This window comes from Cavia porcellus, unplaced genomic scaffold (genome assembly GCF_034190915.1).
Source record: "Cavia porcellus strain 051 isolate PalLab524CR breed Dunkin Hartley unplaced genomic scaffold, mCavPor4.1 scaffold_1, whole genome shotgun sequence".
Lineage (NCBI taxonomy): Eukaryota > Metazoa > Chordata > Mammalia > Rodentia > Caviidae > Cavia > Cavia porcellus.
The window spans coordinates 171,041,546-171,054,687 of record NW_026947484.1 but is presented as its reverse complement, the minus strand read 5'-3'; the positions used below and the strand labels follow the sequence as shown (position 1 = coordinate 171,054,687).

The following is a 13,142-nucleotide window of genomic DNA, read 5'->3' as shown; positions in this document are numbered from 1 at the left end:
TTACCTTTGCAGGTCACACAAACTACATACATGTTTTTGCTGTACCATGTCAGCTGCCATACATAATATGTAAATAAATGTATCCCAGTAAAATTTTATTTTCCATAGCACAGCTGTACCAATCCACATTTTACCTGCAAGTCAGAGTTAGCTGACTCCTCTAAATATTCCATATGATACACCTTTATGTCTGGCCCAGAAAGCATGAGTGAAACTTCATAGTGTTTTCCAAAATGAAGCTGACCTTGTGTCACATATGATTACTCTGCCTCAAGACTCCATCAAAGGATTCTGTTTGGTCAAGTACATAATCAGCTGAGATGAGACTTGTATTCAATTAACCAATTCTGATGTTTTCTAAAAATTTACTAATCAAACAGCATTAGAATATTCTCACAACATCCATGGGAAAAGACAATGGCCTGTATTATCACATCCCCAATCTCAGTTACTGGGATGTGGTCTCAAGAAGAGTAAACAGTTTCGCTTGTTTACTTAAGGCAAGATTAGGCTTCCAACCTTGACTCAAATTTAGAAAACTTGTACTAGATAGCAATGCTTCACATGTCAGATTCACAATGAAACACTATTTGAGTTAGGGAAGATTTGTGGAAATTTTCTAACCCATCACCTTTGCTTTCTGAATTAACAACAACAAATATTTATTAGGAACTCACCATAATCGGTAAAGCTTGCTGAACACTTTATATACATTAACTCTAATCTCCCTAGCCTCCCTATGAGAATGATCTTATGAATGAATGATTTGTACATTAGGTAGAAGACACTTAGTGCATAAGTCATCTCTCAAAATTAAGCAAAGTCAGTGATAGAGTTACGAAATAAATCCACAAATACCTCACTTCAGAACCTGAGTAAGTTGCCACAAAGCCTCTGCACTGGGGGCACTGAGATCTGGAAAGTGGAGGATCTCATCCAAGATCATGCAGACACATCAATTCATCATCCATTAATTCCTCAAACATTAACTGAACAACTTCTACTTGTCAGGAACTGGGCTAGTCAGTTGAAGCAAGGCCCAGCTTGGACATATTGTTTGTACTTGGGAGAGTCACAAAGGGAGAAGGTGAAAAGTGGCCACGAATTACTTAAATGAAAGATAATAAATGAAAGATAGTTGAAGAAACTGAGGAGACAGATTTTCAAAACTTGGAGGAAGCAGACAAGTATGGTAGATTAATGATTAGCTTGTTAACACCCAGTGAACTGAATTAGCATGGTTCTGATTGTGGAAATCCTACCTGAGGATTCTTGCCAACATCATAAAAGGAGAACTGGTGATGAAAATGATGTGCTGTTAATTCTACTGGAGAAGCCTGTTATACTGGTTTTTCTGATATGAACTATTCTCATTGTCAGAGGAGCTCAGGTCCTCGCTGTCAGTTAGGATGTCTGTGATTCTTTTCTGGGGAGCTCTGATCCTTTCCTTGAGTGTTGCTTCCTAGATCCAGTTCAAATGTTTCAGCCTAGTGGCACAGACTTTCTAGCTTCCACTACTGGCCTTTGGGTCTTCTCAGTGCACATTCTTGATACATATTTGCATGGAACATTGTCATGGTCTCTAGGTCTCCAGCAGTACTCATGAAGGACATTGCCATGGGCTCTAGATCTTCAGCTGGATTCATACAAGACATTGCCATGTGATCCAGGCCTTCAGCTGGATTATTTGGGGTTCTAGTGCATGAAAAGATTTCTTGTAATCTCTTTCATGTGATTTTTTGTTTGAATATTATAAAATAACATTATATAATAATAATATTATAAAATAAACCTACAATCATCATCATGTGTGCTATTAACTTGCAAAACCCTAATTACAACAAGATTTTTGTTTGGGAAAAGTGAAAAGATTTCATGGAGGAAGCAACTTTATGTTTTCTCCTGATGTAAAAGTTTGAATATTAGACATGGAGAAAAGAAGGGAGGTAATTTAATCTGTAGAAATGGCACAGAAGTGAAGAAAAGGGACTATTTCATTATAGACTTAAGGCTAGTTTCCAGGTAGCTGGATATATCTAGTCTTCTGACACCTATGAGTAATTCATGGTTTATTTTAAACTTCAATTTGATGATTCAGGGTCAAAACTGTCTTTAACAAGTTTTCTGTATGAAGTCTTCAAAACTTCACCAAATGAAAGTCATACATAATTTTACATGTTCTGAAAACCTTGTCACTGCTTTCCTTGAATCCCACACAAATTTCTTGGCAGAAACGAAAGGCTGCTACAAAGACCAAAAGATCCATGGAACAAAGAAGGGAACCAAAGAAACAAAGATAGATCCCCAGGTTGACTGTTCACTATTTAAGCAGCTAATTAGTGAATAATTTATACCTAGTTATTCATAAAAAAGGAAGTATGTGTTTACATAAGCTTGCATCTACAGACAGTGTGCCACACCAAAAAAAGTACACTAGAGCTTATCTACGAGGAAGAATAAGGAATTCAGAATCTGCCTGTCTCAGGGAAGCACAGGTAGGAAGCTCATGACTGGGCTCTGTTGGAGGCTCTGGGGCCTTCACACCTTACCATCATCTATCTGGCTTAATTTTCTTCCAGATATTTCCATAATGCCCTACATAGTTTCACCCACTAAGTGAATTTGCATATTGTTCTTTCTTCTATCAGCAATATCTTTCTATACTCTTTTGATGTCTTATATCAACACATTATTTAAAGATTGCCTCCTCTTTAATTCTTTCTTTAATTATTCTTCCAGTTTAATAAACACCCCAATCTAGCCCATCCAAGTTCTGTGTATTCATTGTGCCACAAATGTCTAATCCTCTGTTTTCTTTCAAGAACTATTAAGTGATGGTGGACAGTGTTCTGGATGGCACATCCAAACAAACTGGGCAGATAACAAAAAAATCCACAGAGCATAGTCCTCTGGCATAAACATGGGGGCCTCTTGAGGACATGAAATTGGCCATCAGAGCACATATAAGGAAATATTGACTCTGTTAGCTTAGAACAAGAGATAACTCAACTTATAGAAACTTGTAGCTCCTAAACATTCTCACAGCAGCCTTAGTGATACAGAAAAGTTTCAAATGAAAGAGAAACTCACATATGCTTCCTTCAGTGACAAGGCAGATTGAGTTTCACAGTCAAAATTCTTAGCCAGCTAAGCGTACAAGTGAAGTCAATTAGGGAATCCTATGTGGGCTCTGAAGTCAGATGCACTGGACTCTCAGTGCACAGCAACACAATCTACTAGTTGGATAACCTTGAACAAGATACTTGAGGTGTGCAAGTTTGAGTTTATTCCTTTGTTGAAAGGGGACAATTTGAAGACTTCCTGGGATATTATAAATGAACAAAGTATCTGTGATGAGCTTAGTGCCTAGATCACAATACACCCTCAGTAGATCCAAGGTCTCACTGCATTGCATTCATGTTTTGCATTCCACGGATCTCCCCCCTACCCTGTTCCATCTACCCTACTACCCACCCACCTATATATCCTTCTCTTCAGATGCTTACTACCCTCTGCCAGTTATTTCTTAGGAATTGGGGATATAAAAAACACAAACCATGGCGGCTGGGGATTTAGTTCAGTGGCATAAGCGCCTGCCTCGCAAGCAGGCAGTCGTAAGTTAGATCCCCAGTACCAATAAAAAAGAAAAAGGAAAAACAAAACAAAACAAAACAAAACAAAACACAAACCACTGTCCTTTCTTTCATGAAACTGTGGGAATTGAAGGTGATAGATAAGTCCATATGTATTTAGGGTAGGTGACAATAAAGTCTGTGATTGAACTATGTGTGCTTCGAGATTGACCCACCACTCACTGAGAGAAAAGGCTAAGGAAGTGCTTCACAGAGATACCCCTGAAACTGGATTTTAAAAGTGAATAGCAATTCTCTCTCTAAAGTAGAAAAGAGGGTGGAGGTGTGGGACCTTCAAGCACAGCATGACCATTACTCAGACTTCAACATCAAGGTGTTTAGGGAAGGGGAGAAATGGCCCTCATACTGGAAGTCACAGAATACTGTGGCCTGGGGATCCAACAAGACAAAGGTAGAGTGAAGTCCAGGCTTAAAAGGAGCCTTGTGGGGCTGAGGATTTAGCTCAGCAGCATAAGCGCATGCCTTGCAAGCAGGCAGTTGTGAGTTCGATACCTGGTACCAATAAAAAGGGAAAAGGCAAAAAAAAAAAAAAAAAAAAAAAAAAAAAGGATCCTTGCATGGCAGGCAATGGTAACTTTTTGATCCGATTAGTGTGCCCTTCTTCCTATAGATTATTCCTTTTAACTGGATAAATGTATATCTATGGGGTACTAATACTAAAATAGTAATAACAATAACAACAGTAATAATGAAAAGAATAATAAATAGAGAACATCTGTTCAGTGTGTATCTTTTGCTTAGCTTTATGCTGAATGCTTTACAAGCATTATCTTGCTTGATCCTATGGAAATCCTGGAAAGAAGGTACTACTGCCATCTCCTTATTGATTAGTTTAACCGTGGCAGGTCTTCTTGGGATACATTATCCAAAGGCTCCATCAAATGTTACATTACTTAACTAACAAATAATGTCACATGTCTTACACTAAAGAAACAGAATGACTTTTTTTTGAATGATGGAAACACAAATATAGGCCTTATAGCTGATGTCTGTAGACCCCATAAGGGCGAGGTTACTGTTGTCTGCCTACAGAAAACTTCCCTTCAACAGCTGGATAAGCCTTCAACACAGGTAACAGAGTATAAAGAAAATGTTCCAGGCAGGAGAAATGGCACGATCATATTTAGTGTCTTTTCAAAAGATTACTCACCATCAGAGTGGAAAATGGAAATGTGGGCAATAAGGCTGGATGTACAAGCTGCTGGGCAGGTGTGGATGAGGGATGAGGAAACCTCGCCCCAGTCAGGGGGCACATAGCAGGAGGTAGGAAATGGGCTCATGAAGCTCTGGATGCTGGAGGGGCAGGACCCTGATGACAGTTCCGATTCTACTCCTTACTGAAGGTAGACCACATGACAGGCACTGGACCTTGTCTTGCATCTCTCAGTATTTATACCCACATGTGAGTATTGGCATTATTAGCACTTATTTTTTTACTGAAGAGGAAACTGAGACTGTGCACAACGCTTACTATTTGCTTAAGAGTATCCAGCTATTCAACAGTAGAAGCAAATTGCAAATAGGGGGTCCAGCTTTTAAAGATCGCAACCTAAAGAGTAGGGGCCTCAGGAAGCTCTTCCTCACATCTGCAGAAATCCTCCCTTTCTTATTTGAATGCCAATTTCTCCCTTTCATTGCCTGTGGGACACTGGGGAGTGGCTACTTAACAGCTGCCTCATAAACCCTTGTCAGAAACATGAAGGCAGTAATTAAGTCCTCCACTAGCCTTCCACTGCCTAATGAAGGATGATGCACTTCAGCATCCACCAGGCCTCTCAGGAGGAAGCCATAGCGCCAAAAACACATTGCGGCTGCTCTATAACCATGTGCTCAATTCCATGACACTGGTTCTCAGCTACCCATCCCATCTGCTGGGAACCACTGGGCACCACAGACTGGGCGTGAAGCCTAATGAAGCAGAGAGAGGCCAGGTGCTCTCACTCTGGGCCAGAAGGCCCACAGCCACCTCAGCGGCAGGGAAAGGAAAGACAATAGTAAGAATGAGATTTCAGATCATTCCATTTGGAATTTTTGATGATTCGTGCAGGGTAATGGAGCATTTCTAAAATTATGTTTCCAAAGATGCTTCTGTTCTGCAAGATGTCAATAAATGTTGCAGGGGAAAAACAGAGTCTGTCGACAAGATGGCATCACAGACATAGAGTTAAACAAAGAAGCTCAGCTTTTGGAACTGCTGGACTTCCCAGACGTTTTTACAGAGTAAAATCCATTCACAAAACACCAAGGGGACCACAGAATGCACTGAGTTTCCAAAATTTTGGTTTGGTCATGGAGTTCTTTTGCCCATGAAATCTTGATGGCCTGCAGTGAATGAGTTTGGAAGATGAAGATAATACTACTCTTAATCCTCTCCTGCAAAATCTTATGTAATGATGGCAGCACAATCACATCACCACTCTACTGAATAGTTTTGGCAGTTGCTTTAACAGTATTTGCTTGAACATATTTGACGTGCTACTAGGCAGGACGTCTAGGCAGTATTTGCTTGAGCATATTCGATGTGCTATTAGGCAGGGGAAACAGGATACACTGGAAGCTCTGGTTCAACATGGATTTCTTTTACACTATTCACTTAAAATTTATCAAACTGAGTCACTTTTCAGTGATCTTTCATATTACTACATTCATTCCACAAATATTCATAAAAAAATGTTCTATGCCTTAGGGTTATAACTATGGAGTGTGTATTTGAGACACACTCAGAGAGTGTGAAGAGAGTGAATGACCAAAACATTAATTTTAAACTAAACTACTATACTGAAGACACAAAACGGGTGTGGGTAGATGGAATGGATGGCAGCAGGTCCAAAATGATCCAGACTTTGGATTGCGTGGTCATGGGAGATGGTGCTGAGGAGCTGACATTTGAGCTGAGAGCTAAAAGGTGAGAAGGAGCCAGTTAGGAGCGCAATTCTGTGTAAGGGGAGACACAGAAAGAGACATGGAAAGGGGAAAGAATAGCAAGGGCTCAGGCTGTAGAAAAGGGAACCATTACCTGGGTTCTTGGAATGATAAGGGAATTTAGGTGGAACACAGGGAGTGAAGACTGGGTGAAGTCAGAGAAGGAGGCAGGAGCCAGATTCAGATGTGAGAGGGTCTGCGAGCCCTGGTGCACACTTAGCTCATACTCTAAGAGGAACAGGAAACTATCAAAAGATTTTTAGCCAGAAAGTGATCTTCTCTGATTTGTGTTTCTAAAAATGTTACTCTGGTTGTGCTGCAGAGACTAAATCACAAAAAAAGTATAAAGGAGGAAGTAAAAAATGACTGTGGTCATTCTGGTGGCAAAAAAACAAAAAAAGAACAACTTTGATCTACATTGAGGAGATAACAGTGAATTCCTTCATGCATCAGTTCTCTGAGCGCATCAAATCTGTGTATTAAAATACCGACTTTAAAGTCTAGGTTAAGTCATAGATGTTCATTATATCATAGTGAAATTCTGCTCTAACACAATGGCTCTAACAGAAAGTGAGGACAAATTTTCTTCCAAAAAAAAAAAAAGTCTCTAAGTGGTTTTATTTATAATGATGAAATATTAGGAGTCATTAAAATATCTAATGCTAGGGACCTGCCTAAGAAACATATGGTGCAAAACATGGGTATTTTTGAAAAATTCAGTTGCATAAAAAAGTTTAGTTTATGACACTAAGAAATGAAATCATATAAAGTTGCAGTCAAGTGCCTTTATGGAAGAGTACAAGTAGGGAAGACACAGGAGGGGATCCTTATGGACTATTAAGGAATAAAGATGGATATGGACGACTGAGTGAACTTCTGAGAGGTTCTGAATGCTCACATGGAAAAAACACAAAAAGCCAGTTTTTTCAATTTCTGATACTTGCTGCTTAGATATTCACTGTGGTCTTCTTTCAGCATTTCACTAGCTCATCACTGCAGTCTTCTAGTTTAAGGATCTACATTTTAGAAAACAGGACAGTGAGTCTCAGAGTAACATCAACCCAGCTAAAGAGCATCTGCAGTACTCTGCAGGTCCTGGTGGTAGAAGTTTTTAATGTATTATCGCTAACCTTCTCAATCAATCTAAATTTTGGAGGATCTCTTCTCACCCTCAGATGAGGTAACTGGGACTTGGAGAGGTGAGCTTTATGCTAGAGGTATGAGTCTGGAATCTCCAAGGGAATTTGTGAAGAGAAATTAGCCTAAGTTCAAAGAACAACAGGAGTAAAGAAAACAGACTTTCCAGCATCATCTGTAGAACCTTGAGACAGCTTGCTGTCTTTCTGGCCAGAACACCAGGAAGGCCTACCTCGAGATTTGCTCCTCCGCTTCCGCTTCCCTGCTGACGATGTACGTGGGGCGGGCTGCAGCTGACCAATCTCGATGGGCATGTTTGTGCGGAAACTCTCCTTGAACTTCTGCATCAGGGATTCCACTGTCTCCTGCGTCGCCTCAGCTGCTGCTACAGGGTAGCAATGGGCTGAGATTAGGGACTGACCCACCTGCAGCCCCCAGAGGACTGGGCCTGGGTACCTCCTATCTGAAACTCCTCCCTGGCCCACTGAATACACAGCACCACAGCCGTTGGTCTAGCCACAAGTAGGATATTGGCTTATTTATTCATTTACTCAATACCTACCATAGTATGTTCCAGACACTTCTCTAACCACAGGGGATATGGTGATAAAAATAAAGGACTCTCTGTGTTTCAAGTAATTCATAATTCAATAGGACATGTATCCAGACAATTCCAAAACTATGCAACACCTCAGTAACAGCCAAATCTAGATTTCTAGAGGAGTACCAGAAAGTGTGATTTCACCCATCTATATAGTAGTGTCTAAACAGATCCTAAAGATGAGTAGCAATTAACAAAGGAAGAAGATCAGGGTGGGGTTGGAGGGGAGATTCAGGAACAAAGTGTCCTGGGCAAGAGAAGGAGGATGTGCCTGAAGCCAGAAGGAGGACAGTTTTTGAACAACAGGAAAGTTTAGTGTGACTGCAATGGAGCTTATAAAAGGGAAGTTGAAAGAAATAAAACTGGAGGAAAAAAGACATCTTGAAAATCACATTTAGGAATTTGGATTTTATCCTAATAGGCAGCATTATTGCTGAAAGGTTTTAAGCAGGAAAATGACATGTTCAAATTAAATTACTTTGTTAACAATTACTAATTACAGTGTGGAAAATGCAAATAGAAGCATCAAAAGAGGCCAATACTGAGGCTTTGTTGTTGCAATGCAGAGGCGGCGGTGGTCTGAAGCAAGGCCATGACAGTGATGGTCCTGCAAGATCTTAGTAGGTGAAACTATAGCACTGTTGATATGTAGATCACTAAGCACTGAGTCCCCATTTCACTGGGAGAAATACTGAAGCCTCCAAACACATCCTACCACTTGCTCAAAGCCAGCCTACGGTAGAGCAAAACTTTTAATCTCTAGTCTGAGACTTCACGGGCAACAATCCCATCCAATGATTTTGGTAGTACGCATGTTTTCATAAAGTTCCATAAAGGAGACTTGTAAAGAGATACAGTAAAGAAGCAAGTGAAGTCAGAAAGGCAGAACAAAAAACATAGATGATAAAAGGAAAGAGGACAAAACCACCAGGGCTTGCAAAGGAAGGAAAGAAACAACAAAAAAAGGCAAGGAAAAGAATCCAGAAAGAAGAAAAGAGAATTGCTAAAGGGCCACAGTGCCTTTGTTCCGAGGAATTCCCAAAGAGAGTCCTGACTTTGAAATCTTCAAACTCAACCCTCCCACTCTCTGTGTCTCCAGAGGCTAAGAAATTTCTTCAGTTTGAAATACCTACTGTCTGCTGCCAGAAGATGGCATGCAACAAAGACTTGTATTTCTTTAAAGGGGTTTTACCAGATTGGACAAAGGAGTCTCTGGAACACTCCAATACCTACTCCTAAGAAGCTCTTGTCTCCCCCAGGAAATCTTGAACAGTGTAGATAGGTAGATGTGTTCAGGGTAAGTCAGATCCATATTGCTCATCTGGATATTACAGAAGCCCCACCTAGGGACACAGGAAGAATCTTTGATTGCTAAGAGAAAGACAAATGACAACGTGAAGGACCGTTGGGTGACATTCTACCTTCCTCACTGGCCTCTTTTGCTGTCCTCTCCCCAGATACTTCAACAAGTCCACCTGAAGGTGATTCAAAAAAATTCCAAATGTGGGCTCCCTATTCCAGCCTGTGATAGAGAAACCTCTAGCAAGAGGTTACAGTGTTATGAATCTATACCAAACACAATTTGGTTCTTTAAAGAAAGAAGAGTGGCTTTCCCAGAATTTTAAGAAGAGGGCTCAATTATGGTCAAAAGTCCAGAACAAGAAATGATCTAAAATCCTGAAACGGAGGGACTCTCACTGGTTTGTCAACATTCATTCATTTCCCAATTCATCCATCCCATCATTTCACTCTTCTCTACCTGTGCTGTACACAAGCTTTAAATGTTAGTCATAAGAAAATACTATAGACGTGTTGGCCTAAACAGCAAATACTCATTTTCTTGCAACTCTGGAGGCTGGAAGCACAAAATCAGCAAGCTAACAGGGTCAGATTTGTTGAGTTTTCTTTATGGCTTGCAACAGTCACCTCCTCTGGGTTACTTTTGCATGATCTAGAGAAAGGGAGATACATGTTTCTGTTAGACTATAGTCTGTTAAGCTATAGTTTAATCAGGTGAGAGTCCCCTCTAGGAGCTCATTCTATCATACATGCTCCCTAAAAACCATATCTCAACGTGCAGTTTGCCACAAACTGAATTGTGTATGCCCCATTCTCCTTTCATACAGTGAAATTCTAACTACTAATTTGACTGTGAAGATAGTGCTTTTAGTAGGTAATTAAGGTTAAATGAGACCATAAAGCTAGGGACCTAATCTGTATAATTGGTGGCTTTATAAAAAGAGGAATAGAAAGAAAGACAGGGAGGAAGGGAGATGGAGAGAGAGAGACAGAGACAGAGAGCTGTTATGTCTCTATGAACACACACTGAATGAAGTTCACATTAACACAAGGAAAGAAAGCAACATATGTGGATCAGAGGGTTCTCACCAGAACCTGACCTACACACACTGATTTTGGACTTCAGTTCCAGAACTGAAACTTATTGTTTAAGACACTCAGACTACAGGGTTTTCTTACAGTAGCCCAAGCTGACTAATACACAGTTATATTAAAGATTAGGAGTTCAACATATAAATTTTAGGGGTGATACAAACATTCTGTCTATAACTTGGTACAATGGTAAAAACATAAAATCTCATGATACTCACCAGGTAGAAAGGAAGGCCCATACTAAATAGTAATTTATACAGGAACAGAACATGAGAGACTGAAGCAGTAGAATCATTGTGAATTTGAGGCCATCCTGAGCTACATAGTGAACTCACCACCTCCAGCCTACATAGCAAGGCACTATCGAAGAAGAAGGAGAAAGAGAAGGAGAAGGAGAAGGAGAAGGAGCGAGGAAGAAGAAGAAGAAGAAGAAGAAGAAGAAGAAGAAGAAGAAGAAGAAGAAAAAGAAGAAGATATATATATGTATATATATATATGTATATGTATATATATATGTATATATATGTATATATATATGTATATATATATGTATATGTATATGTATATGTATATGTATATGTATATGTATATGTATCCCTAGTCAAGAATGTGAACTGGAAATTTTCCTTGAGAAAATGAGTGGTTTGACTAAGTTATAAAAAAGAGTATTCAATTGGTTGGGGCGGTGAGGTGAGAGCAAAAAAGAGAGAGAACATTCTATCCAAATATATTTTGGGGAGAAGGAAATGGAAGGGGTTTCAAGTGGTGACTGATGCTGAGATACTGAACTCAAGTGAAATAAGCCAGGGTAAGAAATAGGAGGCCTAACCCTACCCTTAAACCTTGTCCTTACTCTTTGTATCTGGTTAAGAGCAGAATATTTGGAAGCTTTAGGACTGCAGAGTAACATGATCAAATTTGCATTTGAAGTGATTTTCTAGCAGAAAAGAATAATTCACTGGAGAAGAGCAGTGATGGAAGTGAAAAGACCAACTTGGAAGATGAAGTCACAGTGTGAGATGACTGGATATGATCCGACAATAGCCTGGAACTGGATAACCGTGTTGAAGACAGAACAAGAAACAGAGTAATAGAGAAAACAGAGGCAGAAGTAGAAAAGTAGCAGAGACTGAGACAGAGGCTAATTTGAGAGTTTCCTTTCACGGGTAAAACATGCTTAGGACATGGAGACAAAGTAAAAAAAGTAAGTGAGAGAGAGAGAGGTACTGAGTTTTACTTCTGCTATTCTAGTTTTGCATAGCTACAGAATTATGGTTCTCAATGAGAACAAGAGTACTGTCAGAGAGCACATTGAATAGAAGTGAACAAAAGCTCAATTTTAGACATGAAAATTTGGTTGCTCTTTTGAGACACTGAAGTACAGATGTTGCATGGAGAGTGAGTAATGTGGGTCACATGCTCACAAGAGAGAGCTGAACTGTATGGAGCTGGACTCTATGGAAAGGCACGCGTTCTTTGAAAGAGGCATAGAGGAAGCATGTGTAACAGTTACAAAAATGAGCTTCTGACTCATGTGCAGAACAAGCAACAGAATGTGTGTGCATTCTTTTTTTTTTTTTTTTTTTTTTGTCTTTTTCCTTTTTATCGGTACCAGGGATCGAACTCACGACTGCCTGCTTGCAAGGCGCTTACGCCGCTGAGCTAAATCCCCAGCCCTATGTGTGTGCATTCTTGATCTGGTTTGGTTGTTCTCCATTGGCATCCCAGATTCATCTTCCTTTTGCTACTAGTGGTCATTCTGTCTCATTCTGACTATTATCATTAAATATTAATTCGATTAATTTGATATTTGATCAAGAAATCAGCCAGATTATTAAAACCCATTTTTTAGTGTGTCTGGGTGGGTCACGCCTTCCACTCTGGAAATGTTTCCCTGTTCTGTTCCCCATAAGCTAAGTAATTTTGCTCCACCATGCCCTTTAGCCATGATATTTCTATGTTGGATACAACTAAAACATCACTAAATTCCTTGAACCCATGACCCAAATTAAACTTCTCATCTTTAAATTGTGGGTGTTGGGTTTGATGTTCCTGTGATGGGATGCTGGCAAATACAGGAAACTATTAAATAAGGTTGTTGATATGACTATAACCTACAAGCCTGTGGGTCTAGATTGGAAAGATTAGGAGACCTAGATTATGGAATCCTTAGAATCAAACCCTGATGGATGATTCTGGTCAGAGATCAGAAGACCAGAACATTGATACAAACACAGACAATAAAGTCCAAGCTCAAGTTTCAGTTGGAAGCAAAGGGCTCCAATGAACATGGAACTAGAGGCTATGTATGTTCCAGCAAAAAAGTTGTCTACCTTTTGTCCATGTCCAGAGACTTTGCAGGAGCCTGAGATTGGTCAGTGGATTGATTGATCCAGTGAAAGGGGCTTCAAAACAGTCCAATATTCAGGCTGTTCTAT

At 39.9% G+C, this 13,142-nt stretch overlaps 1 protein-coding gene across 4 annotated transcripts in view; it reads right to left on the bottom strand.

Moving 5' to 3' along the window:
* Astn2 (astrotactin 2) overlaps positions 1–13,142 on the bottom strand; it is a 911,846-nt gene that overhangs the window by 659,652 nt on the left and 239,052 nt on the right. For 2 of the 4 annotated variants that reach the window (XM_063259990.1, XM_013142866.3), the window contains exon 4: positions 7,945–8,097. The exons of 1 other annotated variant lie outside the window; for it this stretch is intronic. In XM_063259990.1, coding sequence (XP_063116060.1) covers positions 7,945–8,097 — 153 coding nt within the window. The remainder of the gene's footprint in view (positions 1–7,944; positions 8,098–13,142) is intronic. One more of the 4 variants, XM_023561395.2, reaches the window with a different exon arrangement.